Genomic DNA, 24,926 nt, shown 5'->3' on the forward strand with positions numbered 1-24,926 from the left:
AACAGAATTTGTGACGACTGCTGTAATAAATTCAGAGCTGATGCCTTAACACTTTGGTTAACCGAGGCAGACCCGATTCTCCAGATACATGTCTGCTACCAACAGGGCAAAGCTATATCGAATGGCTAAACAGAAGACTAACTGTCAGCACGCACTCCACATTATTAAACTCTTGCAACAATGCAAGTACAATCCTGTAAACATCTGTCAATATTACTGTTCGGTGACATTTTTTGCAAGGTTTATGAGATAACAATTTTCATATGATTCATGGTTGGTCGAATCCTTTTAAAGCGCGATTCGGGTTGAAACCCAACGAGAATTATTGTATCATGTGTCCCTCGAATCAATGGTTTACGATATTCACCCGATTTCTTTATCCAGAATGTTGTAAATTACTATAAGTGATCTAGTTTTATCCTGCTCCTGTTTAAAACGTGGCTCATTCGGAATTTACAGAAATCTGTTTGTCAGCTGTATTGTACCACTCTGAAGATTAAGGAATTTCCCTTAAAATGGAGATTTTTGTCCATCTTTCTAATCACCATATGGGCGTTTTTTTTTCATGTCTATTGCAGTGGCCGCCAACACTTGAATAGCCTTTCAGGCGTACAATGCCAGTAGAGGACGGAAACTATTAAAGTCCCAGGCCAGAAGGTTGGCAAATTTTCGTGGGCAGAATTTTGAGAATACAATCGCTGGTTATCGCGGGAAGACAACAAAAGGATTCTCTTCAGGCAGGCAGTGCTCCACATTGTCGCACAACGATCACAGTCAACAGACTTTTCAGTGAAGTATGTTAACCTTTGTGCGACGCTATCATTAATCACTGTCCCTGTGAGTTGGACTGTTCAACGCCATTTAGGCTTAAACATTCTGTAGGAGGAGAATGGGCCAAAGCATTTGGAGGGGCAGTGTGAATGGGACTCTATGCAATGACCTGTTTATTCAACGTAAAAAGAAAATCTCACTCAGCTAAGATTAGAAAATAAAATCTTCACACGCACTGCTGTTGCACTGTTTCCCCTTTAGAACGTTTTTTTTGCCGTGTTATGACCACTTTCGCTGCACCTAATTACAGAGCTAATCTATGGCATGTTGTGGCTTTTGACGGCGTCAACTAATATCTGTAGTTAAATTTGTTTCCATCTTTTCACGTGTTTGCTCTCCAGTGTATATACCCTTTCGGTGAATTTGGAGCCCATACGTGTTTCCCCTCCATCATCCAAGATCCGATTTAAATGATTTCATCACCAATTCTTCCCTTTGCCTGTTGAATTGACTACAAGAATTCAGACGCAGTTCTGTTCTTCAAACGAATTTCTAACCACTTTCCCCAAATGGCCGATTCCCTATACCTCGTTCGTGGAGCATTCGCTGTTCTTAAACCATGCCATGTCTAACATTCCCAATCGCTTCTTTTCCTTTCATTTCTAACCGCAATCGGACTATCAGTTCTGTTCGGTATAAACGAACATTGTCGATTTGCAATCGGGAATGAAGGAGAATTCTTCCCCCAAAAAAAAACTGCCATTAAACGAAAGAACCTTTCAGTACAAATTGAACACGATAACGAATCTTGCGTCTTTATACTATATTTAACAACGCCATAAGTACGTGTACAGTTCAGTTCTGAAGCATTCCTTTTTTTAATATTATATTTGAATACAGGTGAACGGGGACCTAGCAATATTGTCAATCGCTTCAGATATAATTATTCCTGGTTGTCTTTGATATAAAGGGTGTACAGGAATTTAAAACACACACACACACACACACAAACCAAACGACAGACAATTAAGTTATCTTTCTTTTATGTCTATTTTAGGGGAGGGCGGTTTGAAATCTCCTAAAGAACCAATTGAATACCCCGGTCCCTGGTGCTGTTACTCCTAATCCGTAAAAAGAAGGATAAATGTGTGTCCTATTATCCCACAGCCAGACCAACTGACGCTGGGGTTAGGATTTGTTTTCTACAATAAGGCGCTGGGAAATAAAATCATTCCTTAGTTTCTTAGTGTCTTAATCATTCACGCGGAAAACAAGCAAGGAGATAGCAAACGAATTGCGGCACTTTTCAGCGTTGGAGCTCAGATGAGAAACGCTTTGCCCTTCACCATAAACCTTCTGAAAGGGAAAGTGTCTAAATCCTATAGAAGGCTTTAGCCATATAAGAGAGAAAAAAGATAGAGAGAAAAAAAACTGTCACAGCGATCCTTAAAACCCTAATTCGCTGGAGAATGCCCCACTCCCCTGATTGAAGGGTAGGGCTGATAGAGATGTCTCTCTTAGACTATTGTCAGGTTTGATACTGGTATTATTTTTTCCACAGCTGTCTGACATGAATCAGCTTGAAACCATATTCTCCCTATGAGACCTAACCCTGACTTGTGCATCGAGTAATGGACTTTTAAAAATCTGCTCAAACATCGCGGCACGAGGTTGGGGGTGGGAGTGGGGGTGGGGGTGGTTGGGAAGAATTAAGACGCTGTATGGATATTGGGAAAAGATTCCCGCTAATCATTTGGGGGCTATATCTGTTCAATGCCGTTTTATTGGTCAAAAACACAAAGGCTGTAGACCAGTTAGATAGAGTTCGTTCGGACTTAGATTTTAAAGCAATTATTGCCTCCTTGTGTTATTCCTTATGTTTTAAAAGAGATATAGAATTAAGTCAGAGTTTCTACTATTTTCATTAATATCAAGTTGCATGATTTATTTAGCCAATTGGAATAAAGCTTTAAGGAATGCTCCTGAACTAATTGTGGCTTATTTTAAAAGTTCGTTGGCGTTTTATTTACGGAAATTTGCAGCGAAAAAAAGCCCTTTAATGCATTTTATTTTTACTGCCTGGGTCTTAACGGGCTCTGCATTACTGATTGGCACAGCGTCAGTCATTCAAACATCATAGATTTTATTTCCACCCAAGTGTTATATTAATTCGGATAACTTCAAAATGCAGGCAGTCAGCTGCTCAGAGGGGCAATGTACAATATATTTAATAAATATGCTTGAGAAAATGAAACGACGTTACTTTTCGTATTTTTCATTGGCTAAAATATTTACAAGTTTGTACACTTCGATTATTTCAGTGTCATTGTGACGCAGGTAATGGGTCAGATTATAACTTTCGGCGTCAGCTTTCTCAGACCATTTAACAGAGGCAATTACTGTTTGGGGAATGTGCGATTACACGTTTGCTATCGCTGTTACAATCACACAATGCATCAGGAAAGTCAATGGTCAAAATTGATAATGAGATTAAGATTGAGATTTTTAAAATTGTATGACTTTAGGTTCTCTACAACCCCGCCTAAATGATACCTTATGTTTCGATTTAGAAATGACTTCAAAACAGGTGATATAATGTTATTTCTGCTTAAAACTGTCCAGTTGCAATGCAGCTATCACTGGTAACACAGTCCCTCTGTTTCATGCTAAAAAAAAATTACAACATTTCGTGAATCCGATAAAACAAAGACTCGCACTAACACTGCGCCTTTCCCGGCCACAGGATGTCCCAAAGCTCTTTATGGCCAATGAAGTGCTTTAGAAGTGTGGTCCACTGTTACAATGTTGGACACGTGGCAGCCAATTTGCGCACAGTAAGATCCCACAAACAGCAATGTGATAATAACGGGATAATCTGTTTGGAACGATGCTGATTGTAACAGGATATTGCATAAGAGTTAGTGTTCAAGATAGAGCTATCAAGAAACACATCTGAAAAGGAAACATTTACAGGGCTATGGAGAAACAGTAGGAGAATGGGACCAGTCGGATTTCTCGTTCAAAGAGCACAGAGCCAGGCAGGATGGGCTGAATGGCGTCCTTCTGTGCTGTTTGATTCTATGGTTCTAACTATGTTGTGCCTGCAAAAAAAAAATGTTGTTCTGAATTTTATTTGGATCCCAAACAGTATACAGTATTTTGTGTGGCTCGAATTGACAGTCGCTCATTAAGGCCTGTCAGAGACTGTGCATTTATTAAACAACAATCATGGGTCCGAATGTAGAGCAGTCAAACTCGACATGATTCCGCCCGCGGCCTACACGGTCCTAACCACTCAAAGCAACTGTCAAGAACATCCCACCTCCACCAACATCATTACCGTATAATTGCAGTAAACAAGTTTGGATTTCCCCTGCTATCCCTAGGGATTCCAATCTACACAATTCACCTAAAATATCTAGACAGCCTTAACAGTCACTTCGAGTTAAGAGCCAAACAAAACAGGCCCAAACCAGGCTCAAAAACACAGCGTGAAATGAAATGACATATCGAAATGATTTTTGTCCGTTATTTAGATATTGACCAATAGAATAATTGCAGCTTGGCACGTCTCTTGCATCGAGAAATTATGGTAACTTAAAACATAATTTTTAATCCCCTTATCCAGCAATATATTCAAATTACACCAGAGCAGTAACTCCTGTATTCCCACATTTAATTCTTTCGGTTATACATTAAGTATAATGCATTCACAAGATTAAAAAATACAAGCTTTTGAAATAAAAATGTATTGGGTGTAAGTCTCAGTTATTTAGTTAATATTGGTGCCTCCCTACCCCCTACATTCAATATATAGGACTATTCAAGTCATCGAGAAAGGTATGACTTTACTTTTACATTGCCACACGGCTATCCAGTCTCTCAGCAATGGTTGCATTCCCAGGTTTGTTTGTACTCTTACTGTGATGAGTGGAGAGTTAAAGTTGTTTAGAAGTTTGGACTTTTAAAGCGCCCTTGTGTTCCAATACACTCGTTGTTAGTTGTGTCGATGGCTTCATTAAGAGTGCTATAACAAGCTGCGGATATCTTACAGAAAGCAATGCGCTGCTGTGTATCTTTCTTGTGCCCTTCTTATATTGTTTGCTTCTCAGAAAGCTGACATGTCTAATTGGCAAGTGGTGCGATATGGTGTCCAGGGGTCTCATGTGTAACATTTCTACAGCTGTCTCCTAGAACTAGACGCTTATTCATGTTGCTTAATGAGAAACAAAACGCTCTCTAATGAGCAATTACATAGCGACAGAATTGTTCCCATAACAAATTCTTGCGTGTGGCTGAAACATCCTTTGTACAATATATTCCGCACACTGTTGCTGATTCTGCGAACAAAAAGCAGGTTGTGGACGGGACACCTCCTCCCTCGGCTGATGACTGTCACGGACAGGCTCACTAATGACACACAGGATACAGAAAATGATTCACTTGTCGGTCTCTCTACACCAACCACCACCCCCCACCCACCCCCCCATCCCCATCCCCATCCCCAGCCAGTAACATCACATCCAATTACACTGCAAATTATCTCGCTGCTATCGCGATAATAAACATGAGCTAACCTTAAACATGAACGACGTCAGCTCCTCGGTTGACTTCAAGTGAAGGAAGTTATATATAATAATGCAAGGTCTCAGAACCACGTCCACTTGTATTCTTGCAACATTGGAATATAGTTTACAAAAAAGGTCTATTATTATATCAAGCATTTTTTTTAACTAGATAGGAATATACATTTATTTCCAAAGTGACTGACCCGGGCATTATTTGTTCTGAGTTGTATGGCTTTCGTGCTGTCAACGTAGTGGTTGTGTAGTTAACAGAAAGGGTTACTTTAAATAGATTAATATGCACCAGGCCCCCTTTCTCTTGCGCTCTCTAACCATACTTGCGACCTCCTCTACCTTCAGCCAAAGTGTTCAAGCTAAAAGTCATTGACCAATGATCAAAATATATTTTTCAAGAAAAAAAATGCTTTCTGCACACTTCCCCGGACTTCCCAACTGAGTGTTTCACTGCGCAGTTTAACTGGTTTACATTCACTGATGACTAAAGGCCGCGCCTATTTACAGCAATCATGAGTTGTTGTGACTCACATTCTGCGCTGCCGCATAGTTCAAGCTTGATTTTAATTGCAGGTGATGTTTTTTTTCCCCCCATTGATATATAAAAAGATGGAACTTAAGATACTCATGTAATTAACTAGATCTTTCATGATTAAGCTTCATTCTAAATTTGGAGGTATGTACAGTGGATTATATAGTCATATTTAACAATCTGGGCAGTGGAAGCAATGGTTTATCCAATTGAATGAAAGGCAGTTTGAACAGTGGCCTTACACCCGCTCTGTTTGTGGATGTTCCGGAGGAATGTTACAATCACGCACATGAACCTCCACAGTTCTTGTCTGAACTGGAAGGATGCGACAGGGCAGCATGAGTGAGATGGTTTGAACAATTCGCCTAAAACGAATCGATTGTTAAAATGCTGAGCACCTGGGGGCGGGCTTTCCGTTAAGGGCGAAATACAAATGCAAGGTGTTGTTGGTCTTCATAGCCTTACAGTTCCTACCGCTTATAGCGGGCACGTTGGTGACTTGCCCGCTATACGCGTTGGACGGTTTCAATGTTCAAACATTTTAACACGAAATAAACCTTGACACGGGCAAAATACATTCCTTCATGCATTGCCTTGCATAGCGCCTTTAATTCATCTCTACTGCTCGATGTTCTGACTTCCTCCTCTCACAGTGATTGTCTGCAACAGTTTTGCTGCTTTTTAGATATTAGAATGAACATGATTACGCAATTGTCGAATGCAATACATTGGCCTCATGAACGAAAAAACAGCAGAGGATAAGTTAGCGGAGGAATCTGGACGCCGCTGATCCTTGACAGTTAGAGCAGGTGACCAACAAATAGCAAAGATACAAATGACCCATTTTTTAAAAAAAAAGCTTATTGGATAAAGTATACCTGAACTGCTTGGTTGATCTTTATCCTTTCATTGACTGAGAGATATTCACCTTAACCCAGTGTGGGCCACTTGCTGAACAACTGCCCGAAATAGCCGTATATCTGAGTATCTAACTACACATCCAGGAAAGCTGTAGATTGGATTTGTCGGCCAGTGAACGGCTGGCCCTTGTAAATGTAGCCACGCAGTATCCCTTACCTTGGTTGGGTTGCCCTGGCACCGAACTGCCCGGATACCAGCCTGGCCGGGTACCCCATGCACCTGTCTGACCGTTCAGCATCCTTAGCTTATCATACATCCCATCTGCTCCCATCTGTTGCTTTTCGCTAGCCAGGTTGCGAAGGACTCGGTTAATCGATGACACCTGAAAGCCAATTAGCCATTCTTCTTAAATACCTTTCCGCTCTTTAAATGAACAATTTGAATGTTGAAATTCACAAATGTGCGCAATTAGTCCACGCAGTTGTCTAACTGAAATAAAATCTAACTAAATACACAAGAATTATAATCATCTAATCGATAGTAATTTGATCTCTGAAATTTATTTCGCATGACAATTCAGTCTCTATACCAATATACGGTGCATATACGTAAAGATTTGACAAGTTTGCGTTCATCTGCATTTATATCAATAAACAGCACAAAATAAAATTAATCGCAAATGTAAATAATCACGCTTAATTAATATATATATATAAATTGGCACAACCTTAGGACTGGATCTGCACCAACTGATTTCGTGCGTTGCACTAAGTTAAATGGTGAACGCTTACATCAATCATTACCGAATTCAAGAGTAACGGTAAAAATAATCACTGCAATCAGGATTACCAAATCTTCACATTGTCGCTGGGTTTAAATAGTCCCACTTCCTATCGTTGTATTTTATCTATCGAATAAGATGGCAAGATTTCTTTAAATTCCATTTTTAGTGGCCAGGATAAATGAGTTAAAATCCGCAGGAAATGTTAATTTGATGAACAATCGATGTCTGAGGGAGATAGTTTTTTGTCTCCATCGCTGCGGTTTCTTGATAATGAAATCACACATATGGTTTTTTTTGTGTGAAAAAAATGTTTGAGCAAATAGGGCGTTCTTTCTGTGTGCAGTTGTTAGTGACAATAAATAAAACCTTCCCTCCGTTAAAAGTTAATTAAATGTTTTACTCACACTTGGTATATTGTCGTTAGTACAGACCCCCTCAGAGAGCAATCTGTCTCGAATTTCCCATGCAAAAATCGACGGGCACTCGCGTTTATACTGAGCGATTTTGGACACAACTTCAGGAGTTGCTACCCTTGGTTTACTCCCTCCGATTGCCCTGGGTCTGATGGATCCAGTTTCATAATACCTGCCCAGGATTTTACTGACACAGCCGTTGGAAACCTATAATAATAAAAAAAAATAAAGCAATTCTATCAAAAAAAAGGTTTTACAAATAAAATGGCTCTTTTTGTTTGATAATATGTATTTATATAGGTATATAAATATAGTTAAACAATGTTGAGCTTACTTTTCGATTATCCACTACTTGGACTTTTGCATCAGCATGGGTCTACAATACAAAAATATACCTTAAATGGCAATGGGAAACGTACCAATATTGCATCGATTCAAAGAGAATTTCTGGCGCGTGCCAAAGTTATTTAAAAAAAAGTTTCAAACTTAATTTTTTTTGCATCAACATTGGGTCTACAATACAAAAATAAACCCTTAAATGGCAGGGGGAAATCTTACCATTTCTCAATCATTTCAAGATAATTTCTTGCTTTTTTTTTTGCCAATTTTGAAAGAAATTACTTTGAAGGTACGAATGCAATTTTCAGGAAGCATTTTTGGATTGTAGAAAACCCCTTCTAGAAAATGATTCAATAAGCTGATTGCATATGCAACTGTAACACTGACATCTTGCATGCGTTTTTTTTTGGTCAATTTGGAATGATATAAAGATAGACTTATTAACTGAGATATTGTTACCTGGAGGATCCTTGAAATATCGCAGGGTCTGGCTCCACTGTGAGCAAGTTCCACTATTTTTTGTCTGGTCGAATCGGGCAATGGTCGACCATTAACAAACACACCGCCGAGCTGGTTCACTCCACTGTGACCTAGGGACAAAGTAACAGCGAACATATTCAGCGGCCGAGACGAGGAGGTACGGTCAGTGAAGTCCGCTGCTCACAGTGCCCGACGTTAATCCCGCCGGCGATCCCAATTGTAAAACACGCACACACAAAAAAAAACCTGACCCATGAACGCGCTCTCTAGCTCGCAAAACCAATCAAACCGGAATAGCTTACGAGCAACGAGCAGCGTCGGTGCGCCCACAAATTACCAAACCGAAATAAGTGCAATAAACCACTCGAGCCAGACACTGCATGAAAGCAAAGAAAGCCAACAGAAACAACATTTTTGCTTCGCTAAACCGAACGAGAGGGCGCCCAATCGAGCAAATAACAATTCCTCTTAAACTGACAATGCAAGATCAACTGAATCCAATATTGCAAATAACACACGTTATCTTCCCGAAATTACAACAGTTGTCTAATAGACCAAAACAATTCTTTCCCTTCGCTTGTTAAAAAAAAAACAGGAAAAGGTCAGTCATTGTGGAGCTTATGGAGATCCCGAACCTGAAACTCTGGCTGTTAACCGTGTCCCTGGAGGAAGCTCCCGCCTTATAAAGAACCTGTTCTCCTCTCCCTAGGAGCGCCTGCTAAATTGGCTCCAAAAAGCCCAGCCACTTAGCCATAAATAAGCTCCGAATATAGGAGGGAAAATGATGAGCTTTGCTGACATTTGTCTCGAAAATCAAGCTAGCTGCTCGTCAACTTTGAGCTTAATTTCTAGAAATAAGCGGAAGTCTCCCTGGATAGTGCACGGAAGGATAATTGAAAAGATCAGCCCCAAACACTTGTGGCAGGCATGTCACTTTATGACACTGTTCTACTTTGAAAATCCTATCGTCACGACAAATAGTAGCATGATAAAACGTCCCTTTCTGTCCGCATTTGTATATCATTCATAGTGTCTTGCACTATACTCATTACCCTTAAAGGAAGGCTTCATTTTAAGGTTGCCTGGGGGTTAGGCGCGATCACGACATCGGGAACGCGCGCCCTACTTAAATCAACACTGTTTAAAGATGCAAAAAAGCCAACCATTTAATGTACTTTTTCTAAAAAAAAATTAAATCTGAGGCCATTTCACGTTTTAAACAGCATATGCAGTACATATTTATAGTCCATTATCTTCTGTCTGCTTTAAAACTTATCTGTTGATTAGAACCACGGGTACACAGCTCCACTAAAACTCTTTATCCCAATCTTACACCTGGGTATTTATTTTTAAAAATAAATCAAGCCAATGACAAATAATGCATTCTTTCCTTTGGAAAATCTATTAAAGTCAAAAAGACACTTCGGTGCCAGTTTCCCACAAATTTGAAATATGATAGTTGCAAGTATGAATTTTTTCTTTAAAAAAAAGCATGAATTCACATATCACACACTCAAACAGGACATCAATTCTGAAACAAGCCTGACATTCTCAAACAACAGCAATAGGTGTGAACCTCTTGAAACAAAACCGTCAGCCCAGGTACCTAGAGCACTGACGCCCAGTTATGTGTGAGAGTATCGAGTTCCCTATCAAAAGACACGGTGCACATTAAGCAGTATACCTTACACTGGCTAACAAATGCTAAGGCCTTTACTGCACCTCAACTCGCCCCTCCCCCACACTTCCACGTGCAAGTTTCCGGGTTTAATTTTTTTTAAAAAGAGAAGGGCATGTACAAGCAGCACCTTTTTAAAAAAAAATAGATATATCTTAATCACTGCACTAGTCTCTGTACTGGGGCGTGGAGGAATCGCCCAGTGGCGATGATTATGCGCCCCGTATTCTATTGCGAGTCATCTAATACGAAAACATATGGTGGCAATTTGGATGTTATGCAGCATATACACCCAGGAGTTATTAGCACAAAGCCCGCAGAGCCCGCCGCGACCTTTAAACAAACTAAAGGCTTCACCCGAATGATATCTCTTCAGCAATTCGCACAACAGCTTACTCGATCATACACACACACACACACACAACCCATTTCAATTAATCCCATTAAGATTGAGTACACGTATCCGAACTTTTATTTATATTTTTCGTTCTCAGTAATGCTACTTTGGGGAGGTTTTAATTTACTTTAGCAACTAAATGCATTTTTCTTTAAAACGTAAACAATTAAGAGTTTTCTTTAATTTTGGGAGTGTGAAATTTGCATCAAATGCCTGCGATTCATAATCAGATATAAAGCAACCATGGTGGAAAATGAACAAAGAACGTGCGCGTTTGTAAAGCTCCAGGTTCAGTTTTGTAGTGGAGTTCGGGAACATGGGAGATGCTTACATGCAGTGTTCTTGCAAAATAAGGGTCCATAGGTAATCGAGGTGATCGTATCTTCTTTTATTTTTAAGTAAATTGGTAAATTCAGGTGGTCATTTTACTTGGCGCTTAGCATACATTTATTGGCAATAAATAGCTGGTAACCCTTCTTAACATGGTCCATGTCTGACACTCACAACGCTTACATCCCAGCAATTCTAATGCTCCATACAAACGCTGAAAATTGCCAGCGAAGGTCTGGCTGGTCAGCTAAAGCAGACGTGTTTTTATTATTAATTATGGAACCTACATTATTCGGCCTTAACACTTGAAGTGTGTGTGTATGTGTGTGTGTGGCGAGGGGGAGGGGGGTGGTGGGGGGGCGGGGGCGACCTATTCCTGACACACGTTAATATTTGGCATTTCTCGGTGATTCACATAAGTACACGAAGCATCACTTACTGTTCTGCATGTTGAATTGTTACACCAGAGTCCCACGTGGCTTGTTTATTGTGTTCTGATAGTAATAAAACTATGCGTTAATCAGGGCAAAGTCACAGGCAGTCAAGGAAACATCTACAATCTCTGAGAAATCTGACTCTAACATATTCTTCAAAGGGAACAATTTTAAAATAATTGGTTAAAAACAAAACATATACGGTACGCAGAAGCCGCGGGCAATTATACTCTATATACCTTTAATGCAAAGCCATGATCTTTTGGGATTAAGGGCTGTTTTGAATTTTCGATATTTAACTCCTGTCCGAATGCAATAATAATTGAAACTTGCCTGAACCCTGTGTTGACAGTCTGTGACCACAGGCATCTGTTTGATACTAGTTAAAGTCTTCCCTCTATGGAAAAAGAAAACCAAAAAAAAAAGTTTATTATGGCAACTTGGCGGGCGTTTTAAATAAATATTGGTGTAGTTTCCTGAAACTCCCTATTTAGACCAGGAATAGTATGAGATCGTTCAGTAACCATCTGACCGTTTAAAGGTATTTGGCCTTGGATTGCGGGTCGCGTAAAGGCTGCACAAATATTACAACCGGGACCGGTCCCTTTAAGCCAGTGTGCAAAGTGATCTTTCCCCCTCCGTCAAGACACTTTGTAGAAGCGTTAAGAATTTTCGCTCGAATTCTATCTCACATCGCCCACAGTGAAAAACACCCATTTGATTCAACTCAGGGACTCTGGCATATGCCCGCCCCAGGAGTGTTTTGCCTACTTGCACGGGTGTCTGATTTCTCGTTTTTATAAGGTGATTGTACTGTACACTGGTCTCATCACTTCGGACTCTCACTGGTGAATGCGTCCACTGTCTCATAATGCATGCGCGGAAAGTGATCTCATTTTTCATATTTTATAAATATATATATTAAACGTAGATATTTCGTGTCTGGTTTAGGTGGACGCGCCTTATTGCAAACCTGTGATGAAAATACTGTATGTTATTCTGCATTGTTTACTTTGGATGGCTCAAGAATTCAGTGGGGTTTTTTTTGGGGGGTGGGGGCTCATCATCACACTAGGTTTTCTTTTTAAAAAAAAAAACTCCTTAAGGTAGTGTACTCCATAACGTACTTTTGAACTTAGTTACTCTTGATTAACTTTCTTCCTGGTCTTTAGATCTTCTTTTGTACTTAGGTACTCTGACACACGCTGTCTACCTCGCCTCAGTGCTTAAAAAGTAGTAACGGGAGGGGGTCAGCACTGATCGACAAAGGCTACAGAAAGTGAACAATGCTTTCTATTCTACTTACAGCCCAAACCCAGAGAGCAGCCCCCACTCCCGCACCCCCCCCCCGCCCCCCCGCCACCCCGCTAACTAGGCTCCCCAGCCAGCAACGCAGCGTCCAGCTAAAAGTAGCGCACTCTTCAACTCACACTCATTCAAGGTGGGGAGGGGTGAGGGGGGGGGGGGGAGAGGGAACTTTCTTCAACATCGAACAGTGTGTAGAATTTTTTTTTTTGGGGGGGGGAGTTTGTTTTGCTATTCCTCCCCCCCACCCCCTTCATCCCCTTTCCCCACCCGCGAAATAAAACAAGTAATTTCTGTTATGAGTATCTGGAGGTAATTATGTTGCTGGTATTGGGTTGTTAAGGGTTGTAAAAAGACACAACAGCTCCGTGGGGCGCTCAATTGCGAGGAGACAATTACAATAAAGGGTCTATTCACGGGGTTTGCTAAAAAAGGGGTACAATAACGAAATGGACCAGCTTTCATTTTCTTTTTACCTCTTTCTCGAAATACTTCATTCTGTTTCCTTTTGCCACCATAAGTATAACGCATATTGTCCCCCCCCCCCACCCCAACCCCCACAACCCCCCCTCCCACCCACCCATCCCACTATTACATCTGAACCTAAATTCCTTGACGCCCGCTTTTCCTCCCTCCCTCCCCTTATTCTTTCTATTCATCACACACCACCGGAAAATAATTTATAGACTAGCTTTGTTATCTATTCCTGCACACACAAAAAATAAACTTCAAACAAACACTTTCTCCCAGCATGCAGACTTCCCTGCGTAAATATTTACAACAGCCAGGGGTGACTACCTGATTATCCACAGAACTGAGCGAGCAGGAGAAGCCCGGGCGTTTTAACTTCTCGTAACTGCAGCCAGCGGAAACCATCTCTGCTCGCCAGACTTCAAGAAAGACCCGCTTGTGCTTTCTCACTTTAAGAAAGGTGCCCGCAGCATTTGCAATTTAAAAAGGAAAATTTTTAAAAAATGCTTTCTTTTGACTATGGGCTTTTCGGCGGCAGTCGAGATGTTTTCCTTTAGTCCTCGGACTGCAAAGGGCAATTCATCAATCTCTGCAAAGTTCGCACGCCGTTTTACTGCTTTATTAAAATCTCCTTTTTTTCCTAAACATGCAGGGAAACCAGCAGCTGATAGCGTCCTGATAGATTTCAGGGCTAGAATTTTAAGCCCACTGTTTACTATTGTCCCCCGGTTACAGAGATGAAAACAAGTGCTGAACAAGCAGTTGTGTCTCAAAGGCCTAGCCTGAGGGACGATACTGTATCGCCCTTTATATATGTGCTAATTATATATGTGTATATAGATATATATATACACACACACATATGTATATATTAATGTGTAAATCTAACCACAGACGTCAAGTATACCGAATGCGATCTTATTGTATTTTAGTGCCGATTTCCAGCCAAGCTGTCACCCTTTTTTCACGGCCCAGCTTTCGTTCATCGCTGGCCGAGACTACATGATATGAAGTATTGGATTATATATAAAAACACACCCGTAAATCTCACAAGAACGCCGCTGTTCCATATTTTATTTTCAGCCTTTATTCCCCCCTCTCTCTCCCTCCCCACCCATTATACTCCACGTTCGGAATTTCTACAAAAATAAAACGCAGCAAACTTCTGTGCATTTAAACAAACGTGGAAATGATATATTCTCCCTACCTGCGCCGATATTTCCTAGTTTCTAACCGTTAGGATGCGAGCAGTCTGTGATAGGAACACTCATAGCCATAATAGGGAGAAATCTGCAGGGTTTTTTTTACGGCCAGAAATTCGAAGATGTATTTATAATTAAGGTGAGACACGGAACAGTTTGGCACAGCGCTCAATAATTTATTAAAATATCGAGCAGTTAAGGCAGTTTAGATCTTATAGGGACAGATCCGTCTAGGTCTGTACTTAAATGTTAAATATCTTATTAATTCTTGTCGTTGAAAAAATTTTGATGCAATATTTCGCTCTAAATTCCGAGGGCGTATTAATGTCGCACCCCCACCACCAAATTTATATATCACAAACTGAGATGCTTCGTCAGTTCATGCTCATTTTAAATGGTTATAAATTTGTGTTTTTTTGTAAAATTATAAGAAACAAAGTTTGGAATACAGAAGGGTCTAGTTTGAAACGGAGGGGAATATATTGATCGATTGACTGCATGGAACCCGAGCCGAGGAAGGAGCTCTCGTTTCAATTAATTTGCGTTTTAACATTCAGTTTGGTGCTAACTCGCTGAGCCCATTAGTTCTCGAGAATGTAAAGTACTTCAATACATAGATATTAAAAAAATAAAGCCCTAACGCTTGTACAGAGCAGAGTCCTGATGAGTTTGAAACACTCAGTACAAACGGCACTAATGAATCGGCTGATTGCTTAATTCAAACTGACACTATGCATCATCGGGTCATTGCATCTTCATCAAACAGCAAGCTTTGGCCTAAAGTGACTTATTTTACTCTTTCTTATCATTAATAAACATCAGCTACTTATAAACATGCAGAAAAAATGACATTAGACAAGCCCACATTACAGCATCTCAAACATATTTCGCGTCGCCTCCCAGAAACGCCAGTTACGTTTGCCTGGAGGGGAAATAAGGGGATTTTACTAAATTCTCTGGTGCATCGTTGAGAAAATTATTTATTTAAATGTTAAAGTCAAGGGATGCATGGCCGCCGAATCCGATTAAAATTAATCTGTGGTCATTAATAGAAGTCAAACAGAGAGTAAACGGCTTGATAGGAATAAAAAAAAAGCAATCCACAAGTTAAAACGAGCGAATGCTTTAATGTAACGACGGAGAATTGGCTGAATTTCCACTGAGTTTCCTAAGGATTGTCCATCTATATATGTGCCTCTTTAGAATTACTCGTTTGCTCACTGCAATATTTCAAAATAACTCTCAAATGATAAAAAATCTCGTTAAAATTTATAATCATGTTGCACTAAATCTGAGTTAGGCAATAAATCATAGATGGAAGCTAAAGGAAACTTACATTTCCCTTGCGATTAAGAAATGTTAAATAAGATGCCCAAAAATGCACTAAATTAAATGTAAGGAAAGCAAATAAACTCACCTTTATGGGGCATTCTGCGTGTCAACACGTCCAGCAAACAGTTAAGATGGGATATGATGGGCGACTTTTTTAGACTTGCCAGTGAATTATAGTTTCTCCACACAGAGAGAGAGACAGGGCAAATTCCTGCGAAGGAGACAGAGATTGACAATAAAATCTGCTGTCACTAAAGAGAGAGGGAGTTGTTGAAGCACGCGGAGATGGAGAGACAAGGGAGAGGGGAGAAAGACGAGAGAGGAGAGACAGAGAGAGAGAGAGCACACCTAGCTGATTGCTGATGGTGCTAGTTGTATTAATGCATGTCTGAATTCAGGAGGTGCGCTCGCCTCGCCTCGCCTCGCCTCCACTTCACTTCACTGGCCCATTAGCAGAGGGTGACCTTTGTCATCATCCGCAAGCAAAACACTTCCTCCCTGCGCCTCACCAGAGCGGGAAATGCACTCTTTCAAACCCACTAATCACTCCACACGGTTTTATGCACCACATGCAAATGCACACAAATAAATATTTCCTTATGCAAAGTAAGGGGTTAGCGAGCATGCCGGGCAACCGGGCACAAGAGAGGGTCCTCACCACTGCATTCGCCCCCCCCAACCCCCCCGCCCCCTGTACACAAAAAACAAACTTTATCACAGGATTCGGTGAAACAACACCAGTGTAATATGCGTGACCATATGGAGTATATGTACATAGCAGAAAGTGCTCCCAAATTTCGAACATTTTAACAACTTTATCGTGCTCATTCAGGAGAAGGTTTTGTAAGAGCTGATAGCTAAAATATTAAAATGTGAGGAATCGATTGTTTCGATTATCACAGATATTAGACGGATGAATCCAAATTAATTTTTTTTCATCTCTACATTAAGATGACATTTGTGAAGTAGTCACTTTAAATAGCTATGGACATATATATATATATATGTATATTCCATCTTTAAAACTGTTATGGAAAAAAAATCACAGACATTTCGGCCCAATGATGAATTAACACAAATTACCTATCTCTGGTAATGTTGTTCGGAGTAAAGAGGAGAGATCCCTTCCCATTGACAGCGCCGATTAAATACACATTTACTTTGTGGATTCGAGGCTCTGGTAAATAGGTCTGAAGTGTCTGTACAGAAAACATTCACAAACCTCTCCCACGCGCCCTTTGTTTGCCCGATGTCTGTTATTAGCTTTTTTTTCTTGTGGAAGTAATAAGTTAAACCTCAACTTTTTTGAAGGAGATGCTCGGACGTTTTGGAGAGAGAGAACAGAGAAAGCATATTTAACATCCTCCACAGAAAGCCTGTGCGTCTGATTTACAGCAGCTTAGTGCAAGCTCTATTAATTTTAATTGATCATTTCCAATAGGCTGTGCCACTTCACTGGATGCCAGAAAATCACAGGGAAAGTAAGAAAATGAACTCACAGCTGACCACACACCAGAACTACATTTGTTGAATGCCCGACTATTAATGCACACCTCAGTAAACTCCAAAGCAACCCCTCAGCGCCTGGTTTGAGGTTACATAGGTAGCACCAGTCTCGGCTCAGGGTGTCTCCATTATTTATCCCATTGGAATAGACCATGTGTGTGTGTGTGAGTGTGTGTGAGAGAGAGAGAGAAAGAAAGAGAGAGAGAGAGAGAGAAAGCAACCAGAAGGGGAAAATGGGCGGCGGGGGTGGGGCGGGGGTTGGGGGCTGGGGGTTCACAGAAACGGCAAAGCATGAAATGAAGTCGTGGCTGCATACACTTGACTTCTCTTGACATGTGAAAAGTGCTAAAAGTCAGAGCTCATCAATAAAGTATCTTGAAAGTGAATAAGAGCCACTGACAACCATTGCATTCCTAACTAAAGTACAATGCGGAGACAAACGACTCTGCCAAATACTTTGCATCAGAGTGAAAAGGACGCCTCAATAGGAGCTGGATAATGAGCTGCCCAGACCGTCATGCACTGTCATCTCGAGTCCTGGCGAGAGCTGCCACTCTCTTAATGCCGATCCAACTCACTTCTATCCTTTCCCTTCAGCTAACGTCAATATTCCCGGATTCTACTGGTACTTTTGGGGGTTTTTTTTTTCTGAACGTCTATCTTTACATGTTCGAGGAGATGGCCAATTCTGGAGGGGGAGGGGGTTGGGAAATTAGAAAAAAAGGGATGCATGCTTTTTTTTTTAAGGGGAGTTACAGGTCACGCTGTGACCGAGTACAGAGTTTGCATGGGAACGTGGCCCTGTTACAACAAATGTGAAGAGGGAGATGGCGGTGGGTGGGGGTCGCTTATACTGCTTAAAATCGAGAGGTCTGTCCGCTCTCTTATGGCGAAGAAACACCGCTCGCCTTAGATTCCACACACACACACACACACACACACACAAGTGAAATGTTCATTTTGATGTTTTTGGGGTTACACGGCGCGGAGTGGGACCTCCAGGAGATTGTGCGGCTTTAACCCACCAACAGCAACTAAAACACAAGATGGAAGGTATAGGTGCAGGCGAATATATCAAAGCTTGCAATCAGATTCGGTAAACTACAGGGGTTAAAGGAAAAGTTGGTCCTGCATTAAAATGAACTTTCGCAATTGAAATGTTGCAACTATTTCTTCGCTAACCGTGAACACTGATGGGACCGAAAGGACAAGGCCTGAGCTGCAGGGCCAAGGAAAGTTGTCGAGTTGGTAATTTATTCCAAACGAGCAGAGAAACACACACACACACACACAATAAACTCTTCTAAGTTTCGCACCGAACTTCAAGCAGAAACTCCACAGTCGCAACCAAATTAATGTACATTATTTTTTTTCTCTTTTTTTAAAAAAAAAATGTACAAACCAGTTTCCTTGTCCTTTGGCTGACGGAAGGTGTGGCCTCCAAAAAGCTTTTCAAATTAACTGGAAACAATTGTGCGTTAGTCAGAGTCTGATTATTTGTAAGAGAGAATCCGCCCCGCCGTTCTTTATTTTTAAAGAAGGCAATTTAAAATCAATCTCCACTTTTTTTTTTGTGTGGGGGCGTTTCCAAGTATACTCGGCTCTTCGGATTAATTCTTTCTGAAACTATTTGGACTGTAGTTGCTTTTTTTTTGTTGGAAATTAAAGCGCCTCTTCTCAACAAACAAAGTTTGAAGAAGTGAAGTCGGTGCCTTCATAAATCCGCAGGCGGCGATGGTGATTTTCTCTCTCTCTCTCTCTCTCTCTTTCGTTGCAAACTCAATTAGCGCATTTCGGATTAGCACCCACTAATACGGGCCAGAAGACCTTAATCTTGTCGCTATTTCCCCCCGGGGCAAAGTGTTCTTTGTGGGCCCCGCGCAAAAAAAAAAGTTTTAAACACACACACAAAAAAAATCATGCGAAGGGAGGGAAATACTGAATTCAACTGACGTCATGCTCCGAGAGAAAGGGGTTTATTAAAGCGCATCGCCAAATAGAGCCTTGGATACATTGGTTACCATTGATTTACCAAGGGGTTAGTAATAGGCGCTGGCAGCCAATGGGGAAGCACAGCAGCCAAGGTTTATCATTACAATAATTGTTCGGAGTCGAGAATTCCTCATCGAAGTTTAAGACTTGACTAAGATATATATATATATATATATGGTATATTAAAACAAAACAGCCAAGTCTACTTGAGAGTTACTGTCTCTCAACACCTTCACCCTCTAAAGTATTTACAGAAAAAAGTTACCAGGGGTTCACCTGATCGACAGCCTTCCCTTTCGGGGGAGGGGTGGTGTGGGGTGGGGGCGGTGGGTCACTCTAAAAGAGAGAGAGAAAAATCCCTCCCTCTTTGAGTTTGGTAAGAGGAACGGAGTGACGCCATTTTTATTGAACCTAGCTATCCCCAAAGAGAGAAAATGAGTTTTAACCAGTCTTTTAATTTGTACTTTACAGGGTTAGCCTGCTGCCGGATTGCATTGAGCAAAATGACATTCTTTTAAAAAATAGAATGATGGGCACCAGTATGATCCGATTGCGGATTCAATAATGTGCAAAACACGGGAGATTTTTTTATTTAAAAAAATAAAATAAAATGGGAATCTCGTGCAGAAGTTTTGTTTTATTTTCCACGGTCACAGACTCCGAAGGAGGAAGGGTTTATTTGGCGATTGCTGTTGTGGGTTTTTTTTTTCCCAGGGCGGGAGGGTCGAATTAGTTGATGCACTTTTAAATTTGAATATCAAAAGTGTTGTGGAAAAAGAGAATAACTCGGAGGAGAAAAAAAATGGGCAATGAACTTGTCAAAAGTTCCTCATGTTGTTGTGAGCGAAAGGGTTCAAACCTCCATCTGCAGAATACAAAATGAAGGGGAGATGAACATGAAGAAAGTTGATTTTGGGCTGGGGTGGGGAGGGGGGCTACAAAAACCAACAAAACCCATTACGGAAACCCGGAAGCAGGGGGGAAAAAAATCTTCATCCAAAATTTCAAATGAAAAGTGTTTGAACAGAAGTTTGTGGATGAAAAATGAAGCAATATGATGAAAGGATATTTCGGGCTCATGGTTGATATTACGGTGATGATTATGGACGCACAATTAACTAACGCGGGGATTGCATTGTATTGCGGGGTCACACTAGGTTTTGAAACTTTTTCTATCCTTTTAACGGAAGGCAAAATAAAACGGTGCTTCTTCCTTTGCCAAGACTGAGAATAATACCAGGTCTTAAAATCCTGTCCTTCCCCAAGCGGAGAATAAACCCCAAAATTCGATTGTGCACATTTTCATATTTACATTGTCCACAAGGAACATAAAATAATATCTAAATGAAAGTGTGTGCCCTGCTTAAAACCACTCGCTCCTGTTCTTTCTATAAACTTAATCAACTGAACTTTGTTTAACTGTGGCAGTTGAGATTAGTTTCTGTTTTTTAAAATCAATAAGGAATTAGATGACAGGAACCAATGACTCCACTCCAGGAAGCTCTTGGCTGTGGCTTAATGACATTAATCGTTACCGTTAACACAGGTTGGTGCAGTACAGTACCATTTAAACACTTGCTGCCTGGAAAATAACGTGCAAAAAAAAATCACCCAATTAAAGCAATTATTATAAAACATGCTTCGTTTATTTGTACAGGCATAATGGCAGAGGTTGTGTTCGCTCATAGAGGCTATACAAAACCCGAGAATTACCTTGTCCAAAAGCATATAAAACCATCTGTGCAATCCGTTTGAACAGGTCTTATTACAATAACAGTTTACGTCTCTCTCGGGTTCTGTATCATTGCTGAGCATTGTAAAGTTGCTTGATTTAGAGGACTTGCTCTCCCAAGGCCGAGGCGAAGATATTCGGCTTCAGAAGGGCTAATAAGTTGGTAAATTAATGTTTAAACCTCCCCCCTACCCCCACCCCCACCCCAACACACACGCGCACGCACCACATCCTTCTCAACTCAAGGAGTCTAAATCACTAGTGCAGAAACGGACCTCGTCTCCCTGTATTAGCAAACCAAACTACCAAGTACCTTTCACAATCCACAGAACACTTAAGTCCTCTTGTCTAGTCCAGTCGATAGATTGTGGAGATGCACGATTTCTGACAACTTATCCCAGCGTCCGTGCCTTGCGGATACTTTATGCCTATCTGTGTACTGAACACAAAATGTATTTTGAACTATCACACCGACACAAACTGAGATAATATCTCATATTGTCCGTCTGCACTCTGGGAGAATCTTCGCCGCATCTCCGTTAATATTCTAGTGTCACTCATGCTCGGCTACAAAAAAAACTAAGAGCAGAATCTATATAACGCAGAAGACCATCGTTTAATCACTCCTTTCATCTTAGCACACGTGGAGGATACATGTATTTTACTAACGCCTAGAGAATGCTGCAAGACCAGGAAATGGCTCAAAAGGTAAATGAGAGAATAATCAAGGCAAACTGCATTCGATTTAAATGTACACTGGTCTGCGTTGAGAGGAGTGGGGGTTATTCAGGCAAAGGGCTTCTAGTCAGGGCAATTATGTTACAGGCCTATTTCGACATGACAGCTGGATAAACAGTAACTCTGATAAACATCTCTAATTAGGGAGGAGGGTCTGTATTGCAAGACGCTTGATTTATTACCGAGGTATGGTCCACTACCGGTGAGACCGATGTACAGTAGTACCTTCACCTAATCCCCAGCGCCAACCCTAACCAGAATAGCTAGCTTGGAATCTCACGTCGAATGATTTATGATCCTTAGACTGGGAGGGGGAAATTGGAATTCACACAGCAAACAACCGGGAGCCACTTAAGGTGAGTTGGGCTGTGTTTTTACTCCATTTTTTTTTAAAAAAAGCATATTTTCAACAAGACTCCTAAAACGGTTGCCAATTTCTAACCTTGGTTCTTAAACAGGTAGTGTTGGGTTGATGTCTACGGTACAACTACTGAAAATTGAGCTATCCTCCCTTAACATGTCTGCAGATATTTCACCTTCATAGAAGTTTCTTTTAAATTTTCCTTTTCGTTTTGCATTCTTAATGTGACACGACCCTGCTTGATGCCCACGAGTACACTGCTAGTGACTAAGCTCCCCTAAATTCGCGGCCTCCTGACATGCACAAGGGCGTGACAGGGATTGGTGTAATATGAAGCTTCACCTCGATGAATAGCGTTAATTAGACCCCGTTCAAACTGCGAGCAGAAATCAAACAAGTTCCCGGACTTCAAAACTGCGGCAAGGCTGCGTGAAGCACATTCTTGAGGCTTGACACATTTTTTTTTAATAAGCGGGTCAGCTTAAATGCAGGCAACTTCCAAAGACAGGGGATACCCGTCTCACACCTTCCTCGCACCAATATAAACACCTCACAGAGGAGTTGGGGGCGAACGCTAAATTACCAACCTTTTAATTTTCCCCCCCTACCCCAGATAGACAGCTGACAACTGTAAAAGACCTGTTCCCGCGCCACCTGTTACCAGATGTTGAAGAGCAACTTTGCCGAAATCCCACAGACCCTCTCCCCACCACACACACACACACACAAAAAAATGAACAGTTGTGGCTTCCTGTAGCAATCCATTTTAAAATCGTGTTCACCTTACATCGTTAAAATTGGCGTGCCGCCCGTCGGAATACGAACGCGAGTTAGTACAATCCGGAGAAGCGACCTCAGAAGACAGATTCTCCCAAAAGGGAAATTACATGAGACCACGCAGGCAAACCACCGAAACTGTACAGCAAAAATGTTAAGAGAGGAAAGGAAAGCAAAGGATGCAAGGACAAAACACAAACTGGCGGCCAAAGCTGACGTCCTGCACACACAAAGTGAATAAGGAAAACAGATAGAGAAGGTGCTTGTAAGAAACCACATCAGACAGCAGCGGTAAGGTAAGGGCGAAGCAGGAAGCACAGTACCTGAATCAAGTCGCACTGTGTTGCACGCCAGTGATTCAACACGTTTATTTTGGTCTCCCAGACCGGTCGGTGGGAAAAGAACCGTGGGAGGTTTTGGTCGCCTTATTTTCACATTGGGCTCTCGCTCAGAGTTTAAATGTCACCGGGACTATGGGACGGCTTTTCGTTGAAACACAAACTTTCCCCCTTAATATCAGTGTCAGCTCGCCGCTGATTGGACCAGGCGCCTGCGTGACGCAACAACACCCTGTGCAAACACAAGGGCTGCACTTAACGCCGGGCCTAACACCGCTCTCGTTTCAAGTGGAGATTTCCTTATGTTTCGAAATATTCCCCACACACTGCACCCCCCCCACCCCCACCACCCCCGCAACCCCCCTACCACAGCCTCCTCCCGTTAAAGAATCTCCGTGTTGTGAAATATAGAAAGGCCGGAAGCACTCAGTGAATGTTGAATATTCTTTTATGCCAAACTTATAATGCCCCTTTAAGAAAAAGAGTGGCCCTCGTTGTTTCCCTTATATGGCAATTTATCCTAAAGCAATATCGCAAGTAATGAGTCCATAAAGTTTTCATAGTTCTGACTCAGATTGGTGTTGATGGCAGCATAATGGATTCAGTCATCATTATATAAATATATGAATATGCAAATATGTTCCAAAGTCTATATCTGATATATCATAGAAATGGGAACAGCTAATTCTGCAAAATTACACAGTGGCGATATTTTAATGATAGACACTTGCATGCACTGAATGTTGCCTTTATTCTGTAAGAATGGTACATTTTTACTGCAATTCTCCAAAATTCTTTTCTCTCGGTGTATGGTCCCGCTTGATATTTCTGAGGGTGTTTTGTGGTACACATGTACAACAGGGTAAAGAAAGTGATGTTTATCTGGTGTGAAGTATTAGACACCAGACCTCATATAACAATTATTCACGCAATTAAGTCCCACTGCCTGACATTAAGTGGGAAAACATTGGCCAGGACTAATAATTGCTTGATATAATTTATCATTCACCTCAAGTCTACGGCCCGTCTCTCCGTGATTTAGTCCAAAGTCACCAATAAAGTAAACATTGATCCATTGGTTCTCGGTTCTGTTTATTGAATGGGTTCAGTCAGGTAGAAAAATCAACTTTCTGCTTCTGGCTGGATACCTTCATTAAAACGGTAACTAGCCTCAGCATAGGGAAAACAGATCGAAAGTGCAACCCCTCCAACCGCCTTACCTGACCCTTCATCTTTCAAAAGAACACCGTTGCACCCACAGTTTATGAAAATGTCTTAAATACTTGTCAAGAAAAATAAAATCAAGGTTTACATTCCCGTGTAATGTAACGCGCTGTAATAAAGATACACATTTCTCTTTATTCTTCAGAATATCACGAAATGCAGGGACACTGGAGAGCGAGCTATGAGAATCGTTGCACTTTTGTCATCCCATATTTCACTACAGTTAAACGTATGCATTTGGACCTTATTAATTGTTAAAGGAACATCTGAGGTCACTCAGCTTGAATGTGTAAAATTACAGACACACATTTGTCTATATGCTCGGGTCCTGTGTGTCCAGAAGGTGTCT

At 41.2% G+C, this 24,926-nt stretch overlaps 1 protein-coding gene across 9 annotated transcripts in view; it reads right to left on the reverse strand.

Annotated features, from left to right (window-relative positions):
* The window catches only part of LOC144684960 (paired box protein Pax-6), a 32,732-nt gene extending 9,188 nt beyond the window's left edge, over positions 1-23,544 (reverse strand). The window contains exons 1-9 of one of the 9 annotated variants that reach the window (XM_078549423.1): positions 23,339-23,544; positions 21,453-21,578; positions 15,995-16,120; positions 11,933-11,996; positions 11,605-11,659; positions 8,740-8,870; positions 8,276-8,317; positions 7,933-8,148; positions 6,961-7,126 (exon numbers count right to left, since the gene is read on the reverse strand). In XM_078549423.1, coding sequence (XP_078405549.1) covers positions 6,961-7,126; positions 7,933-8,148; positions 8,276-8,317; positions 8,740-8,870; positions 11,605-11,614 — 565 coding nt within the window. In that variant the 5' untranslated portion in view covers positions 11,615-11,659; positions 11,933-11,996; positions 15,995-16,120; positions 21,453-21,578; positions 23,339-23,544. Of the gene's footprint in view, positions 1-5,348; positions 6,590-6,960; positions 7,127-7,932; positions 8,149-8,275; positions 8,318-8,739; positions 8,871-11,604; positions 11,660-11,932; positions 11,997-15,994; positions 16,121-16,257; positions 16,389-17,131; positions 17,272-18,817; positions 19,366-21,452; positions 21,579-23,338 lie in introns of those variants that run through there. The other 8 variants (XM_078549422.1, XM_078549425.1, XM_078549426.1 and 5 more) reach the window with 8 other exon arrangements.
* Positions 23,545-24,926: the final 1,382 nt, after the last annotated feature.

Source organism: Cetorhinus maximus, chromosome 9 (genome assembly GCF_964194155.1).
Source record: "Cetorhinus maximus chromosome 9, sCetMax3.hap1.1, whole genome shotgun sequence".
Taxonomy (NCBI): Eukaryota; Metazoa; Chordata; class Chondrichthyes; order Lamniformes; family Cetorhinidae; genus Cetorhinus; species Cetorhinus maximus.